General features: G+C 44.6%; 1 protein-coding gene across 1 annotated transcript in view; it reads left to right on the top strand.

Annotated features, from left to right (window-relative positions):
* The first annotated feature begins 14,456 nt into the window (after nt 1–14,456).
* The window catches only part of LOC115092941 (prominin-2-like), a 192,004-nt gene continuing 186,961 nt past the window's right edge, over nt 14,457–19,499 (top strand). Inside the window, exon 1 of the mRNA XM_029604436.1 lies at nt 14,457–14,927. Coding sequence (XP_029460296.1) covers nt 14,651–14,927 — 277 coding nt within the window. The 5' untranslated portion in view covers nt 14,457–14,650. The remainder of the gene's footprint in view (nt 14,928–19,499) is intronic.

Raw genomic sequence — 19,499 nt, forward strand, 5'->3', positions numbered from 1 at the left:
ATCCAGTCCAGGTGATTTACTACTCTTCAGTTTGTCAATCAGGCCTACCACATCTTCCAGGTTCACCGTGATTTGATTCAGTCCATCTGAATCATTACCCATGAAAACCTTCTCCATTACGGGTACCTCCCCAACATCCTCTTCAGTAAACACCAAAGCAAAGAAATCATTTAATATTTCCACGATGGCCTTATTTTCTCTAAGTGCCCCTTTAAACCCTCGATCATCTAACGGTCCAACTGACTCCCTCATAGGCTTTCTGCTTCGGATATATTTTAAAAGGTTTTTACTGTGAGTTTTTGCCTCTACAGCCAACTTCTTTTCAAATTCTCTCTTAGCCTGTCTTATCAATGTCTTACATTTAACTTGCCAACGTTTATGCTTTATCTTATTTTCTTCTGTTGGATCCTTCTTCCAATTTTTGAATGAAGATCTTTTGGCTAAAATAGCTTCTTTTCACCTCCCCTTTTAACCATACCGCTAATTGTTTTGCCTTCTTTCCACCTTTCTTAATGTGTGGAATACATCTGGACTGTGCTTCTAGAATGGTATTTTTTAACAATGACCACGCCTCTTGGACATTTTTTACTTTTGTAGCTGCTCCTTTCAGTTTTTTTCTAACAATTTTTCTCATTTTATCAAAAATTTCCCTTTTGAAAGATTAGCACGAGAGCCTTGGATTTGCACACTGTTCCTCTTCCAGTCATTAAATCAAATTTGATCATATTATGATCACTATTGCCAAGCGGCCCCACCACCGTTACCTCTCTCCCCAAGTCCTGTGCTCCACTGAGAATTAGATCTAAAATTGTTCCCTCTCTCGTCGGTTCCTGAACCAATTGCTCCATAAAGCTATCATTTATTCCATCCAGGAACGTTATCTCTCTAGCGTGTCCCAATGATACATTTATCCAGTCAATATTGGGGTAATTGAAGTCTCCCATTATTACTGCACTACCAATTTGGTTAGCTTCCCTAATTTCTCTTAGCATTTCACTGTCCGTCTCACCATCTTGACCAGGTGGACGGTAGTATACCCCTATCACTATAGTCTTCCCCGACACACAAGGGATTTCTACCCATAAAGATTCAGTTTTGTATTTAGTCTCATGCAGGATGTTTATCCTGTTGGACTCTATGCCATCCCGGACATAAAGCGCCACACCTCCTCTCGAGTGCTCCTCTCTGTCATTGCGATATAATTTGTACCCCGGTATAGCACTGTCCCATTGGTTATCCTCTTTCCACCATGTCTCTGAGATGCCAATTAAGTCTATGTCATCATTCACTGCTATACATTCTAATTCTCCCATCTTACTTCTTAGATTTCTGGCATTAGCATACAAACATTTCAAAGTTTGTTTTTTGTTTGTACGTTCATTCTGCTTTTTAATTGATATGGATAAGTTAGAATTTTTTAGCTCAGTTGAGTTTTTAGTTACAGGCACTTGGACTACTTTTCTAATTATTGGAACCTCACTGTCGGGATGCCCTAATTCTAATGCATCATTAGTTTCCTTTGAAGATACCGCTCTCCGAACCATGCGCTGCTGAGCGACTGTCGGCTTTCCCCTTTGTTCTAGTTTAAAAGCTGCTCTATCTCCTTTTTAAAGGTTAGCGCCAGCAGTCTGGTTCCACCCTGGTTAAGGTGGAGCCCATCCCTTCGGAAGAGACTCCCCCTTCCCCAAAAGGTTCCCCAGTTCCTAAAAAAATTGAATCCCTCTTCCTTGCACCATCGTCTCATCCACGCCTTGAGACTCCGGAGCTCTGCCTGCCTCTGGTGACCGGCGTGTGGAACAGGGAGCATTTCAGAGAATGCTACCCTGGAGGTTCTGGATTTAAGCTAGCAACTGAATACAGATTTGAGAACTCAGACTAGCTCTGAGTGCATCCAAGTTCCGCAGAGACAGATCACCCCTGCAAATAAACTGCGTGGCAAACCGCATGCTTAAGTATATATAGTGCTGGGTCATCAGGAAAAGGGTCACCGACCACTGAGTGAGAGCGCGATTGGCTGCATTGCAAAACTTTTATCGCTGATATGTTGCATTCTGGTCTCCTTGCCAACCTGTCCGACCCACTCTGACTGGGCTGTGAGGTCAGTGATGACTCACAGGAAAGGGCTGGTTTTTGGCTATGGATAGATCCAAATGGCATTCTCTGATTTGAAATGGCAGCTAAGAAAAGCGCGCGCCGCCAAACGTATGGAATGGATGATATATTATATTCATAGGGAATCGCGATACGTTTCGCGACCCTATGAATACAATGAATATTAGGGATGTGAATCGTTTTTCAACGATTAAAATTATCGTCCGATAATGTTTATATCGTCTTAAATCGTTATAGAACACGATACAATAGAAATTCTAACGATTTATCGTTAAAAATCGTTAAATCGTGTTAGTGCGCACTAACTCGAGTTAGTGCGCACTAACTCCCCGTTAGTGCGCACTAACTCGATTTAGTGCGCACTAACTGAAAATGATACAAATAAACACTTTCCAGGTCACTGAAGGTCAGTTAGGAATGAATATGAGTTCCTATTGGCTGGCTGCCCTCTTATCTATTGATATTACCAAGGTTACCACTGAGGTGATGGTTGGGGGGATGGGAAATGGAACTGGAAACTAACGAACACCAACAGAAAATGAAACAAAGTGTTCACACTTCCCAGGTCAGTAAAGGTCACTTAGGAATGAATATGTATGTATGTATTCCTATTGGCTGGCTGTGCTCTTATCTATTGATGTTACCAATATGGTTGGGGGGATGTGAAATGGAAACAGTTGGAAGCTTGACAAAAAAAGTAATGTAATGATCAGCACTCACGTGACTAGAACTTGTTTGTTTATTATTTTTGTTAGCAGGCACCTGAAATGCTAGTGCATGTTGAATTTGCCAATCACTGTGCATTTTAGAAAGGTGGTCCTGGCTGGAACTGTACACAGTTCAAATATATGTAATTGATTGTTGGTAAGTGTATTTTTTAAGTAGCCACACTGGCACCAGTATGTTTACTTTTCCTCCTACTTAACTCACTAGCTCAGCTTTGTAAGAAGGGCTTCTCTGCTTGTGTGTTGTTTTTGTTTGGTGTGAGGAGAGCAGAAACATCAGATCTTTATTCAATCTACTACAGTCATCTCTTACAGTGCCCTATCCCTATTAATACCAGGAGTGTTGTGATCTTCCTGCACACAGTGCCCTAACCCTGATACCAGTCTGAGACAGCTCCCTCCCTGCATTACTAGTGAGAGGCTGGCTTCACAGACAGGGGGGAGCTGCCTGACCCTCACTCCTGACTTCCCCCATGTCCCAGCTAGTGAATGGTGTGTGGGTGAGGGGGGGGGGGAGGATGGTGAAGTCTGAGACAGCTCCCTCCCTGCATTACTAGTGAGAGGCTGGCTTCACAGACAGGGGGGAGCTGCCTGTCCCTCACTCCTGACTTCCCCCATGTCCCAGCTAGTGAATGGTGTGTGGGTGAGGGGGGGGGGGGTGGATGGTGAAGTCTGAGACAGCTCCCTCCCTGCATTACTAGTGAGAGGCTGGCTTCACAGACAGGGGGGAGCTGCCTGACCCTCACTCCTGACTTCCCCCATGTCCCAGCTAGTGAATGGTGTGTGGGTGAGGGGGGGGGGGAGGATGGTGAAGTCTGAGACAGCTCCCTCCCTGCATTACTAGTGAGAGGCTGGCTTCACAGACAGGGGGGAGCTGCCTGACCCTCACTCCTCCGGGGTATTGTGATCTTCCTGCACACAGTGCCCTATCCCTGATACCAGGGGTGTTGTGATCTTCCTGCATGCAGTGCCCTATCCCTATTAATACCAGGAGTGTTGTGATCTTCCTGCATGCAGTGCCCTATCCCTATTAATACCAGGAGTGTTGTGATCTTCCTGCATGCAGTGCCCTATCCCTGATATCGGGATGTGTGCAAGAAGATCACAACACCCCCGGTATCAGGAATAGGGCACTGTGTGCAGGAAGATCACAACACCCCCAGTATCAGGAATAGGGCACTGTGTGCAGGAAGATCACAACACCCCTGGTATTAGGGATAGGGCACTGTGTGCAGGAAGATCACAACACTCCTGGTATTAATAGGGATAGGTCACTGTGTGCAGGAAGATCACAATACCCCTGGTATCAGGGTTAGGGCACAAGTTCTAGTCACATTGACTGATCACATTACTTGTTTTGTCAAGCTACCAACTGTTTCCATTTCCCATCCCCCATATACTGTCAGTAGGAAACTTGGTAACATGAATAAATAAGAGGGCAGCCAATAGGAATACATATTCATTCCTAAACTGACCTTAACTGACCTGAAAAGTGTCAAATTGTATCATTTTCAGTTAGTGCGCACTAACTCCCAGTTAGTGCGCACTAACTCGAGTTAGTGCGCACTAATCGGAAAAAACGATTTTTAACGATTTTTTAACTAAAAAATCGTGCCTAAGACGATTTTCTTGCCCTGCCACACGATTTCTATCGTTAAGACGATATGGAAAACGATTCACATCCCTAATGAATATGGACATATATGTTGCGGATTGCCAATACGTTGCAAGCGAATGCACACCCCTAGTATTTGGATTTTCAGAAGGCATTTGACAAAATTCCCTATGAGACATTCCTCAGGAAATTACAAAATCATGGGATAGGAGGCAGTGTCCTACTGTGAAATGGGAACTGGTTAAAAGACAGAATACAGAGAGCAAGACTAAATGGTCAGTTTTCCAGATGGAAAAAGGTCATTAGTGGCATACTACAGGTATTGGTACTGGGACCTCAATACAGTTAGTATATTCATAAAAGATCTGGAAAAGGGTGACAACAAGTGAAGTGATCAAATTTGAGATGATGAAAACATAACATAGGAGTGGATTGTGAAGAACTGCAGAACAACCTTGTGTATCTAGGAAACTGGGCATCTGAATAGCAGTTGAAATTTAATGTTCAAAGTAGGGATGTGCAGCCAAAATATTTTCATTGCATTCGTGATACGTATTCGACGGGGGGTCATTTCCGTTGCATTCGGACGTATGGCACCCCCAATACGTTGATATGTGAATTCGTTTTCCGGTTCCCATTAAAGTCATTGGGGGAAGGATTACCAGCCTATTTTTGGCTGCAGAATTGGGGTTTTATTATCAATTTTGATGAAACTTCTGGGGAGCAATCATCACAACAACAAAAGAGCTCCAAGGTACTTAGACTGTGGCAAAGTGGCACCAAAGTGGCATGAATAGCCTAAGGCACTGTAAAGGTGCAAAGGGGTACCAGAAGTGGCAAGAGTGGAGAAAGAGTGTCAAAAACACACCACAGCTTCAATAGAGAGCACTGATAACAGATGCATGAACCCTCGAAGGCAGCATGACAGGCAAAGCGGTAAAACAAGTGACATTGACATCCTACAGCACAATGAAGGGGGGACATAGCAAGCAGAAAGACTAGCACCAACACACTGAGGAACCATGATAGTGGCAATAACACCACAAGGAGTTGAGTGAGTCATCTGGTGATTGGCAGCAAGGCAGAGTGGCAGAAAGTTGATAGGGGCAAGACAGGCTGGCAGAGCCGAGGTAGTCAGTTCCCTGTGGTTTCATAAGGGAAAGACAAGGAGGCAAGACAAGACGAGGCTCAGCATGTGGTGGGACTGTCAACTGTGCATACTGTGCACCCAACCCATCTTGAAACAGGGACCAGGGAGTCTAACACGAGTGCTAGGACCTGAAACATGATGAACTATGCCTGGGTGGAGTGGAGCATCTGCGGGTGCCGATTTTGGTGGTAGTAGCAAATATTCAAACAAGAGCCCTGGGGAGAGTTCCCTTTCCTATGAGCAGGAAAGGGCTCCCTAGAATGGGTTCACCCCTAAACATCGGTTCAACATGGGACAGAGGGCAGATACAGGCAGGCTACACACGGGACCCCGAGGGACTGTAGTGTGAGAATATCCTTGACAAAAGACAGGTAGGCCGGAAAGTAGTCAGAGTACAGCTTGGCATAGAAAGAGGTTGATTTCAAAATGGAAGAAACGACTGGAGGTAAAACACTAATAGAAAGGACTTCATCAAGTAAAGTAAAATCCCAAATGCCAGCTGTTGTTTAAGTAGAAACAGAGGCTTTGAAGAACTTTACTATTCTGAAGCTAAGAAGAGGTACTAATAAAGTGTGCTTGGCACCTAGCAACACAGATAGAAGAGAATACATACAGATGAAGTATACTGTAGAAGAATCAAGATTTGATATGTGCTATCATCTGCACTCTTCCTGGCATTTTGGTGATATGAAACTTGAATATACATACGACAATTGTCAATGCCAAGGCGGAGGAGGTTACCATGTAAACAAACAGCGGTTCAACATGGGTCAGAGGGTTGATAGATATAGGCAGGCTACACCCGGGGAGAGTTCCCTTTCCTATGAGCAGAAAAGGTCTCCCTAGAATGGGTTCGCCCCTAAACAGCAGTTCAACATGGGTCAACAGGTCCTAAGAGATAGGCTGCAACACCGGGGAGAGTTCCCTTTCCTAATAGCAGGAAAGGACTTCCTTGGAATGGGTTGGCCCCTAGAGTGGAGCACGAGCTTTCAAAACATGGTGACAGGGAGCAGGGTGCCATGTGAACAGCGGTTAAACATGGGTCAACAGGTCCTAAGAGATAGGCTGCAACACCGGGGAGAGGTCCCTTTCCTAAGAGCAGGAAAGGACTTCCTTGGAATGGGTTTGCCCCTAGAGTGGAGCACGAGCCGTCAAAACGTGGCAACAGGGAGCAAGGTGCCATGTGAACAGCGGTTAAACATGGGTCAACAGGTCCTAAGAGATAGGCTGCAACACCGGGGAGAGTTCCCTTTCCTAAGAGCAGGAAAGGACTTCCTTGGAATGGGTTGGCCCCTAGAGTGGAGCACGAGCCTTCAAAGCGCGGCAACAGGGAACAGGGTGATATGTGAACAGCGGTTAAACATGGGTCAACAGGTCCTAAGGGATAGGCTGCAACAGCGGGGAGAGTTACCTTTCCTAAGAGCAGGAAAGGGCTTCCTTGGAATGGATTGGCCACTAGAGTGTATAATGGTACAAATTGTTCAGATTTAATCATTTGCAGACAGATCATGACTTCATAAGCAAGACGAAGGAAATTCTCTTCTCTGCCCTGAAACTAAAGAAAACTCTTTGTTTTATTTAAGGATCAATGCTGTGAAGGAGTACTAGTTTTAATTGCCAGAGACTGAGGCTTCCCTTTGCAACGAGGTTCAGCCATTAGGACTGGAAATAAGGCCTGGACGGACAGGCAGAGCAATCGAGGTCAAACACTTGTAGGAACATAAGGCCTAGACGGACAGGCAGAGCAATCGAGGTCAAATACTTGTAGGAACATAAGGCCTGGACGGACAGGCAGAGCAATCGAGGTCAAACACTTGTAGGAACATAAGGCCTGGACGGACAGGCAGAGCAATCGAGGTCAAACACTTGTAGGAACATAAGGTCTGGACGGACAGGCAGAGCAATCAAGGTCAAACACTTTTAGGAACATAATTATTTATTTATTTAAAAGTATTTATATACCACTTTATAAAATCGGTTTTGTCAAAGTGGTTTACATTGGAAAAGATAAAAATAAAAATAGAAATAAAAATTATAAAGAAACGATAAAAATAAATAAAAATTAAAATACATAAAATTAATTAATAGCTGGAACAAATTCCAGCTAGAAATAAATAAAATATCTACTAAAGTAAATAACAATAGAATAAAAATTGTTGCCGTGGGACTTGCTATTGTTATGGGACGGAGGGGAAAGAGAGGAAAGGTACAATAGTAAAAATAAGGTGAATGGAAGAAAAAATGGGGAAAAAGGGAAAAAAATAGGGAAGGAGGGAGGAGATATGAATGAGAGTGATGGGGACTGTAAATGAGTTGGTGGAAAAGAGTTTATGTTTGATCTTGAGTAGATGTTTTAAATGCTAATTGAAACAGATGGGTTTTGAGTGATTTTTTGAAATGAGAAGAATTTGAAATTGAGCGAAGAGGGTTGGGGAGGGAGTTCCACAGAATGGGTCCCGCTACCGAGAAAGCTCGTTTTCGGGTGACATCTAGCCTCGCTTGTTTAGGAGATGGGATATCTAGGAAATTTTGGGTAAGTGAACGTAGATGGCAGGTAGGTTTGTAAATCCGCAGTAAAGAACAGAGCCAGGTGGAGGTTGGGTTATGAATCAAGCCATGAATAATAGACAAAATTTTAAATTGTATCCTAAACTTTACTGGGAGCCAATGTAATGATTGAAGGATTGGGGTGATATGGTTGTGTAGAGGGGTCCTGGTTAATATTCGGGCAGCACTATTTTGAATCAGTTGAAGGCCTGGATGGACAGTTGAAGGCCTGGACGGGCAGCAGAGCAATCGAGGTCAAACACTTGTAGGAACATAAGGCCTGGACGGACAGGCAGAGCAATCGAGGTCAAACACTTGTAAGAACATAAGGCCTGAACGGAAAGGCAGAGCAATCGAGGTCAAACACTTGTAGGAACATATGGCCTGGATGGACAGGCAAAGCAGTCGAGGACAGAAGTCAATCCCACCTAGGGACATAAGGCCTGGACGGACAGGCAGAGTAATCGAGGTCAATCACTTGTAGGAACATAAGGCCTGGACTGACAGGCAAAGCAGTCGAGGACAGAAGTCAGTCCCACCTAGGGACATAAGGCCTGGACTGACAGGCACAGCAATCGAGGTCAAACACTTGTAGGAACATAAGGCCTGGACAGTTGACGGTCAGGCACAGCGTTTGAGGTCAGGCCCTTGTAGGGACGTACCGACTGGGCAGTGGACGGTCAGGCACAGCGTTCCAGGTCAGGTACATGTGCTGCAGTGCTTATATTATCTGGAGCATAGGAGGCAGTTGGAGCTGCTGCAAGGCTATAAATTGCTTTTATTCATCTTGCCATTCACTTTGAAAATTTGGAAACCCAAGCAAAGGCAGGTTTACTTTCAAAAACACTAGCATTTCCATCAACTCTGGTGCTAGCCTTGAGCGGTGAAAGCTCATGATATCCCCTGTCATTGAAAAGACATGTTCACTGGGCACACTGGTTGGTGGACATGACAGATATCGCTGAGCCACTTTGGCTAAGTGTGGCCAGACAGTGGACTTGTGTGCCCAATATGCCAGCGGATCTGTCTGCATGTTCTCTATCGACTCTGAGAGATACCGTGTCACTGACAGCTGTGCTGATGTCACCTTTGCTTGGGCGGGCTCAGAGTCACTCACGCCAGTTGCTTTCTCTCTCGCCCGTTGCACAGTTGATGAATCTTTATGGGCAACATGCCTTGGGCGTTCTGACGAGGAGGAGGAAGTACTATCTGTCGCTGACACAGTACTGCTCCTGCTTGGGCTAGCAGCACAACTCTCTGAAGTGCCTGCTGTTTCCACCTCTACTTCAAGCCTAATCTGTCTCCGCCTATGGCGCTCCTGTTCACGGACTTTTGCTAACAGCAGCTCCTTCACAAATGACAGACAATTGGACTGTAGGGCGAGTTTCCCTTTCACATGGGGATCACAGACTGAGGCGAGCATGTATGTGCGGTCGTCTGTTAAAGGCCTTAATCTGTCTTTCACCTGCTGCTGCAAAATGTCCAGACACTGCAGCACCTCCACTGTCATTCCCTCTTCCCGTTTAAAGGCCTCCAAATGTTCTTCCAGGAAATTAACTATAGGGATGATGTCAGCCAAGGTGGCACTTCTGGAACTCAGCTCCTCCGTGACATCCTTGAAAGGCTACAGGAGTTTTACCAGCTGACTCATGACTAACCAATCATGATGCCCTAGGAGATTCTGCACACCCATGTCCATTGTACCAGAAAGTTCATGAAGGGGTGTCTGCAGCTCCAGTAACCTCTCCAGCATCATAAATGTGGAATTCCACCGGGTGGCAATGTCTTGAATGAGACGCTTGTGAGGCATACCCAAATCAGTCTGCTTTTGTCGGAGAACCTGCCCCGCCTTGACACTTCTGTGGAAGTGCGCTGCTATGTTCCTGCACTTCTGTATTAACCTATGCAGGTATTCATTCTCTTTGTCATTGGACTCCAAGCCCAGAGCTGACTTCACTACCAGGTGCAGAGTGTGTGCAAAACATCGGATGTTCTTAAAGTGCAGAACCCTGCCTGCGTTTTCCTGTCTCGCTGGTGTAGTTGCCAGCCCTCCAGCATCTGTCTGATGCATGCTAGAATATTGGCTGCGGTATGGGTCTGGTCCATCAGGTGGGTGTGCAGTAAAGCCCACCTCCACCCTGATACTTCTTCAGTAATAGAGCTATTGGCCGCCAATGCCTCAGCCATGTCCCACCAGTGTGCTGTCAGAGAGAGGTAAGTGTGTGCAGCATTCATGGTGGTCCAGATATCGCAGGTGAAATGCACTCTTCCCTCTGCCTTACCTAGCAGGGCTTGCATGCGACTGCGACACTGCTTGTACAGGCTGGGAATGACCTTTCTACTAAATGTGGTTCTGGAGGGGATTTTGAAATTTGGAAGTACGATATTCAAAAAACGCTTGAGACCCACATTCTCCACTAACTGCAAGGGCTGGTCATCAAGGGCAATCATTTCCCCAATGGTCCTGGTTACAACTTTTGAGGCTGCCTGCCTCCTACCCCGGGATAGCATTACAGCACTCCACCCCATTTCCTCCATGGTGGATTGTCGCTTCTGCCACATGTCAGAAGGTTGCTGGCCTGCCACCTGACTGCTAGAAGGGATGAGGGCATGGGCTGACTCTGCTGCTTTCCTACCACTGCACACTGGTTGAAAGGGGTCCCCCGACTGGTACTGCCACCATCCCCAGATGGCAGTAATCTTGTTGGGTGTTGCCTTTTCATATGATGGTTCATGCCAAAATTAGATAGATGTCCCATTTGCTTGCCTCTGCTAATATCCCTGGCACAGAAATTACACCGAGTATAACGCAGGTCTTCCGTCACTTTAAAGTGTCTCCAGATCGCAGATGTCTTTTGTGATCCTCCCCTCTCTAACACCTTGGGGGTGGATGCTGGCACTGGAGCTGAGGTAGTGGGTGCACCCTGAGAAGCAATGCCAGGGGGGGCCTCAGTCACCCTCTGTGCCTGTGCTGACTGCTCTTCCTCATCCTCCTTATCACTTTCATATCTCCCCTGCTGCACATTTGTGGAGGCTAAGACAGGACTAACTGATCCTACCGAAGATTCGTCAGCTATTCCATTTTTGATGAGAATCCCACACAAGAAGATTCTTCAGCTGAATCAGAAGCAAACAGTGACTGTGCTACCTTGTCAACGCTAAGTGTTAGTCGAGACTTCTGTCCCCCTGCTGCTTTTGGGTGTCCACATTTTGTCTGGCATGACTCTGCCTCCCCTTCCCTAACCTCCAAAACTACAGGGCCAGAAAAAAGTGGTGGCGATGGCGATGCATCAAGGTGAGATTTCATTTTTTTTGGCATGGAACTGCCATCCCCTACTAAGAGTTTAGATTGCGACAGTTGCCTTTTTAGCTGTACTGGTGGTGTTGCACTAGTGTCTTTTGAGGTGCCTCCTCTGCCAGTCCCAATCACTCGACTACATCTCTCTTTCCCTGACATGAATTTAATGTCACTGAGTAGTAAAACTGCCCACTGTCACAGTGCCTGGCTGTGCACTAATTTGTGTGGTGTGCACACAGACGCTGCTTGCTTGTAAGCAGAAAAGAGGCACACTCCCTGGGCACCTGACTGCACAGACCCACTCAATAATATAGCTCAGTCTGTTAAAAATACCCAATGTCCTCTATCAAGGTGCCTGGCTGTGCACTAATGTGTGTGGTGTGTACACAGAGATGCTGCTTGCTTGTAAGCACAAAAGAGGCACACTCCCTGGGCACTTGTCTGCACAGACACACTCAATAATAAGGTTCAGTCTGTTACAAATGCCCACTGTACCCTATCACGGTGCCTGGCTGTGCACTAATGTGTGTGGTGTGTACACAGAGATGCTGCTTGCTTGTAAGCACAAAAGAGGCACACTCCCTGGGCACTTGACTGCACAGACCCACTCAATAATAAGATTCAGTCTGTTAAAAATGCCCACTGTCCACTATCAAGTTGCCTGGCTGTGCACTAATGTGTGTGGTGTGCACACAGATGCTGCTTGCTTGTAAGCACAAAAGAAGCACATTCCCTGGGAACTTGACTGCACAGACCCACCCAATAGTTAGGCTCAGTCTGTTAAACTGCCCAGTGAAGCCCGGTGCACAGAGAGACTAAGAAATTTGAATTTAAAAAAATCAGTTTAAAAAAGCTGGAATTTTTGTCACTCCAGAAAAATGGATGAAATTGAAAATAATATATCTCTTCAAGCCAGCCCCCCTAAATGGCGGTCAGTGCTAGCTGATCTAGCACAGCTTCTCTTCTCAGTCAGAGATCACCAAAATAAACAGCTTGAAAGAAACAGGACTAGCTGGCCCTGGCACTGCAGCAAAACAAAGAATAATTAGCTTTTTCTTTCCTTAACTAGCTTAACTAGCCTATCTCTCAGTGCAGCCTTCTCTTACACCCAGCCCACCTCCCCACAGCATCGCTGGAAATAAGTGTGTGGCTCCTCGTGCTGATGTTTATATAGTGCTGGCTCATCAGTAAAATCGACAGAGAGCACTGAATGACAGCGCGATTGGCTGCATTCAGTGCATGTCAGAAAATGTCAGCGCGGATATGCCGACCTGTCTGACCCTTTCCTGTGAGTCACTGTGACTCACAGGAAAGGGTCAGACAGGTCGGCAAGGATACCGGAATGTAGGGCATGGGCGCTGCCATTTTGTGAAAACCATAGGTAGCTAGTAGCTAATGGGGGCAAAGAAAAGCGCGCACCGCGGGGTGCACCGAATTACACAGATAATAAGTTAAATACGTGGGGAGTCGCGATGCGTTTCGCCTCCCCACGTATTTAACGGATAGGACAAAATACGTTGCGGATCGCCAATACGTCGAAAACGGATGCACACTCCTAGTACAAAGTGATGAACATAGGGAAACATAATCCCAACTGTAGATACACAATGCTGGGCTCCATATTGAGGGACACTATCCAGGAAATGGACCTTGGGGTCTTTGTGGACAATTCATGGAAATCCTCAGCTCGGTGTGCAGCCACAGTCAAAAACACAAATAGAATGATAGGAATGATCCAAACATGAATGGAGAATAAAACAGAAAATATCATATTGCCTCTGTATCAATTCATAGTGTGACCACACCTTTGATTATTGTGTGCAGTTCTTGTTGTCCTGACTCAAAAAAGATATAGTGAAACTAGAAAAGGTGCAGAGAAGGGTGATCAAAATGATAAAGGGAATGAAAGTGCTCCCCTATGATGGAAGGCTACGCAGGTTAGGTCTCCTCATCTTGGAAAGGAGATAGCTTATAATAGAAAATCATAAAAATCATTCAAATAATCATTCAAAAAATAATCATTCAAAAAATCATTCAAATAATACTAAAACAAGGGGATACTCCATGAACCTAATAACCAGCAGATTTTAAACAAATTGAAGAAAGTACTTTTTTACTCAGCAGTCAATCAAACTGTGGAATCTGTTCCCAGAAGACATGATTAAAGTGGTTAGTATAGCTAGGTTTAAAAGAGGTTTGGGTAAGTTCATAAAAGTCCATAAAACTTAATTAGCCTAAAGAAAGATATTGCTATCCCAGGGAGAGAATAAGAGGAAATAGGCTTACTTCATGGGATCTGCCATATACTTGCGATCCAGCCTGGTCACTATCAGAGACAGGATGTTTGGTTTCATGGCCCTTGTTCTGACCCAGCAAGGCATTTCTTATGTTCTTATGTTCTTATGTTCTTATGTTCTATTTGGTAGTTAAGGTAAGCTGTAATGCTAAACTGGCAAATAAAAACAAGTTGTTCTCGTAGCTTTGTCAAAGGTGTTTTTAATGAATCAAAGGGTACAACCTCTGACTGTGCTGACATCACAGGATTCTTCACAGGGTCACACAGTCATGCACTGGAGTCATACTTTCTGTGGGTGTCACAGTACTTGCACAGCAGCGCATGAGGTCACACAGTCTTGTAGAGAATCAGAGTGCATCAAACATGAGCACTGGCTGAGCGTTAATATTAAAGTGATGATACTCTGATATCCAACTATGGAATTCTGAATCCTCTCCACCCTCAAGATGGCAGATGAATCAGAAAGATGTAAGAAAGCCAGCTACACAGCCTGAAGGAGAAGGGGCCCCATTCCAAGTTCAGAGAGGGAAAACCGGTTGATCGGGTTTCCTAGCAAAGACAAGATTCTCCACACATGCAGGGAATATGAGTAACAGAGACCTTCAGCACGTCAGTGCAGGATCTTGGTACCTTTAACACTTCCTGAAACCCAGAGGCAGGACTGATGAGGAGCAGTGCAAATGACCAGACAGCAATCTGAACTAATTAATGTGTGTCTATATATATCTTTGTGCCTGTATGACTATGTATGTTGGAGGGAGTGGATATAGAAGCAGAGTAGGGAGGAGAATTCTGTTTATTAATTGCCTTAACTTAAAAGTTTGGAAATGTCTCACACTCAGGAAGATTTTCTTGTCAGACACTGGCTCTACATTTCTCTTGGTTTCTAAAGCAGATTATTTTATAAATGCAAGCTTTTCAGCTTAAGGAGACAGAGAGGGGCCTGCAGGCTCCATGGATCCTCTGGCATCTTTCTGTGGTGCTGGCTCTGTCCTTGGCTCTCTCTACTCAGAGTCAAGCACAGGAATGTGCTGTTGGAATGCACTCTGAGCTACTGCTGTTCTCAAACCTGGACTCCAGCTCCAACATCAAAAATCAGATCATAGACCCTGGAGCCATGGGGCCTCTGTATCACATGGTCCATCTATACTTGGATGCAGTACAGCCTAACCCCTTCCCAACAGGTAAGACCATTCAAAATACATTATTATATTTTTACTTTTTATTTATTGTTATTTTACATATAATTCCAAGAAACACCTCTTGTACACAATAGTATTGAGAAAGGAAATATATCAAAATCAATTAAAAAAAACATTAAAATGTTATCTTCTTCAGCGCTATCAAAATATCACTAAAAAATGAAATCTGCTGTGGGCTTACAACTTAATTCCTACAAAGACCAGGAGAACTTAAGTAACAGAAAAGGCAGGTGATGAGGTCGTGGCTGGTTCCTGCACACCTTTGGTACTCAGAAAGGGTGCCATTTGAGAAAGTTAGTAAAATATATATATAACAGACAAATATTTAACGATGCATTAGCTCGGAAAGATAAACCAGAAAACCCATCCAATATGCAGAATTCCAGGTCTTTAACAATAAATAAATTTAATAATGCTTTTTTACTTATAGTTTTGGCTGCATCATGAAATATCCTTATTTTAAAATTCAAGGCCAAAGATTCAGGATCCTTTAAAAACAATTACAGAACCCAGTCTCTGGCTTGATACAAAGCAAAGTTAATTAATAAATGTAATGAGAATAAATTTCTCTTCTTCTGCCTCTAGAACCTGTGTCAAATAAAGAAAATCAAAAGAAGTTTCCCAGATTTGAACAGGAATCTGTTCTCCCTTTTTCTTGATAAAAAGGGGCAGATGATATGTGCTAGATAATGAAGGAAAAGACCTCTCAGGATTTTTAATACTGTATGTTTCTGAAGCATCTCCAGAAGCGTGACCGTAGTCAACTGGGAATGTTTAGAAATCTCAAATTATGGCACCTAACCGCATTTTCTAAAATGTCAATGTTATTATATAGAAAAATAAATGCCTCTAATTAGAGTCCTAACTTTTCAATCGGCTCTCACGCCAGATCTAAACACTTACTTTTTCCTCCTGGATTACTTTCCTTTTTATTTAGCCTGATCAAAGAGCCCTCAATTCTGTGGTTAAATTGTACATCTGAGTAACAAAATAATTTTCCAGCCTAGCAACTGCGTCCCATAAATTGTCCAAGCTGACCTTTAGGGGGTTTTATCAGTGTAATTGATGGAATAGAGGAAATAACCATGCTTGTCTCTTGTGTAGTTAGCTTCTGAAGCTCCTCAATGTGGTTCCCTCTCAAACACCTGCAATGACTGCTTCCACTATCTTCAGTGCAGTCTGCCAAGTTGTTGCCTTCTGTCACCTGGTGACTCACGAATGTCTCCAGTGCTACTGATACCCCTGTAGTCTGGATCTCAGTCAGGTTGGGAGGAAGCCCTTCTCCCCTTGGGATACTAGTATCATCAGCTGGCACTAACGACATCTCCAGAATGAGTAACTTCACTGAGTCCATCAGGCCAGACCTTAGCTTGGGGATGCAGCTCAATGTGGAGGTAACAGCATAACTTCCCCTATCATACTTCCTCCAGCAGCTCCTCACTGAGATGAGTCGCAGATGCTGTACATACAACAAAATTCTCAATAGCTTGTGGAGAAACTGAGGCTAACATCTCCAACGGATAGATGCATAGTTTACCTTTCCATTTCATCATCTTTAAGATAATATAAGAAATAAGTCCTGTGAAATATTTATTTATTTATTTATTTGCTTTTTTTATACAGACATTCAATTCAAAATATCACACCGGTTTACATTGAAACAAATTGTCAACAAATATTATTGAAGACCTAATACAGTATAACAGTTGAAAAACAGCATGTGGAATAAGGAAAAAAACAAAAAACAAAAAAAAACCCAACTAATAATTATCAATAAATTAAACATAGAACTATAAAAGATAATAAGCTAACATTATGAAACCAAAATTCAGTATCTCATCGATAATAAAAGGAACAAAACCGTGTATAAGGGGAAGAAATCTATCGAGTTTATTGGGGGAAAGCTTTGATAAAAAGCCATGTTTTAAGGTTTTTTCTAAAGGTGGATGTGGAGGGTTCAGTCCTTAGTAGTGGTGGAAGTGAGTTCCATAGAGTAGGACCAATTATAGAGGGGGCTCGATTTATAGTAGCTGTTTTGAGCATTTGTTTGCTGTAGGGAATAGAGAGTAAACCAGTGTCTGTAGAACGAAGATTTCTAGTAGAAATAACAAGAATACTCAAGGTGTGATCAGCAGACATCAGCCATCTTGTTCTGCATCCAAAAGAAATTACTTCCAAAAGAAATTATTAATGAAAAAAGGTGTCTCATATATTAGAGACACTGCTGAGAGGGAATGTTATGCATACCTTTGTCAAATGGAGAACTGCTGCAGTGAGACTGAGTATTGATCATATATACTAAAGTGTGCAATACCTTTGGACCATACCAATGGATAGAGCTATGCTTCTGTATACCAGGTTAGGATATAGTGATGGAGAGATCTCTGCCTCCAGTCTGGGAGATAGTCTGCCTACACCAGGCAGGGAGATACAAATAGTTTCTACCAGGTTGAAAGATATGGAGACAGTTTAGAGTTGTGTTTATCTTTATTAGGCTGGGAGATAGTGAAGGAATGGTGCCACTGTATACCAGACTGGGAAATTATAATACAAAGATAGGATAAATGCTGAGACATAAAAAACTGATTTGTCAAAAAATATATATTTGAGGGTTAGGAATACAACAGAAAAAAATGTGCCTACCGATCAAATTCAGGAAAATACTGTAGAGATATCTATACTTATATTAAAAAAATAGCGCCCTACTTACTAAAGGTCTATATTCAGCCATTATCTGGCAGAGCAAGTTAGCAGGATAAACTTATTTGACTAATCTGCCCAAGATATTCAGCATTACAGCCAAGCCAATGAAAATACTTGGTTATCTAAGTTTAGACCAATTAAAGAACAGGTCTAACTTATCCAGCTAACTTAGGGACTCATTTACTAAGCATTTTTCCCAAAGACACAGAAGGGGAGAAAAGCCTTAGTACATCAGGCCTTTAACCAGATAAGGATGAATATCGGCACTTATTAGGGGTGTGCATTAGGGATGTGAATCGTTTTCCATATCGTCTTAACGATAGAAATCGTGTGGCAGGGCAAGAAAATCGTCTTAGGCACGATTTTTAGTTAAAAAAATCGTTAAAAAATCGTTTTTTTCCGATTAGTGCGCACTAACTCGAGTTAGTGCGCACTAACTGGGAGTTAGTGCGCACTAACTGAAAATGATACAATTTGACACTTTTCAGGTCAGTTAAGGTCAGTTTAGGAATGAATATGTATTCCTATTGGCTGCCCTCTTATTTATTCATGTTACCAAGTTTCCTACTGACAGTATATGGGGGATGGGAAATGGAAACAGTTGGTAGCTTGACAAAACAAGTAATGTGATCAGTCAATGTGACTAGAACTTGTGCCCTAACCCTGATACCAGGGGTAATGTGATCTTCCTGCACACAGTGCCCTATCCCTATTAATACCAGGGAGTGTTGTGATCTTCCTGCACACAGTGCCCTATCCCTAATACCAGGGGTGTTGTGATCTTCCTGCACACAGTGCCCTATTCCTGATACTGGGGGTGTTGTGATCTTCCTGCACACAGTGCCCTATTCCTGATACCGGGGGTGTTGTGATCTTCTTGCACCATCCCCGATATCAGGGATAGGGCACTGCATGCAGGAAGATCACAACACTCCTGGTATTAATAGGGATAGGGCACTGCATGCAGGAAGATCACAACACCCCTGGTATCAGGGATAGGGCACTGTGTGCAGGAAGATCACAATACCCCGGAGGAGTGAGGGTCAGGCAGCTCCCCCTGTCTGTGAAGCCAGCCTCTCACTAGTAATGCAGGGAGGGGGCTGTCTCAGACTTCACCATCCCCCCCCCCCCCCCCTTACCCACAACCATTCCCTAGCTGGGACATGGGGAAGTCAGGAGTGAGGGTCAGGCAGCTCCCCCCTGTCTGTGAAGCCAGCCTCTCACTAGTAATGCAGGGAGGGAGCTGTCTCAGACTTCACCATCCACCCCCCCCCCCTCACCCACACACCATTCACTAGCTGGGACATGGGGGAAGTCAGGAGTGAGGGTCAGGCAGCTCCCCCCTGTCTGTGAAGCCAGCCTCTCACTAGTAATGCAGGGAGGGAGCTGTCTCAGACTTCACCATCCTCCCCCCCCCCCCCCCCCCCTCACCCACACACCATTCACTAGCTGGGACATGGGGGAAGTCAGGAGTGAGGGTCAGGCAGCTCCCCCCTGTCTGCGAAGCCAGCCTCTCACTAGTAATGCAGGGAGGGAGCTGTCTCAGACTTCACACATCCTCCCCCCCCCCCCCTCACCCACACACCATTCACTAGCTGGGACATGGGGGAAGTCAGGAGTGAGGGTCAGGCAGCTCCCCCCTGTCTGTGAAGCCAGCCTCTCACTAGTAATGCAGGGAGGGAGCTGTCTCAGACTTCACCATCCTCCCCCCCCCCCCCCCTCACCCACACACCATTCACTAGCTGGGACATGGGGGGAGTCAGGAGTGAGGGTCAGGGCAGCTCCCCCCTGTCTGTGAAGCCAGCCTCTCACTAGTATTTGCAGGGAGGGAGCTGTCTCAGACTTCACCAT

Source organism: Rhinatrema bivittatum, chromosome 5 (genome assembly GCF_901001135.1).
Source record: "Rhinatrema bivittatum chromosome 5, aRhiBiv1.1, whole genome shotgun sequence".
In the NCBI taxonomy this organism is placed as follows: Eukaryota; Metazoa; Chordata; class Amphibia; order Gymnophiona; family Rhinatrematidae; genus Rhinatrema; species Rhinatrema bivittatum.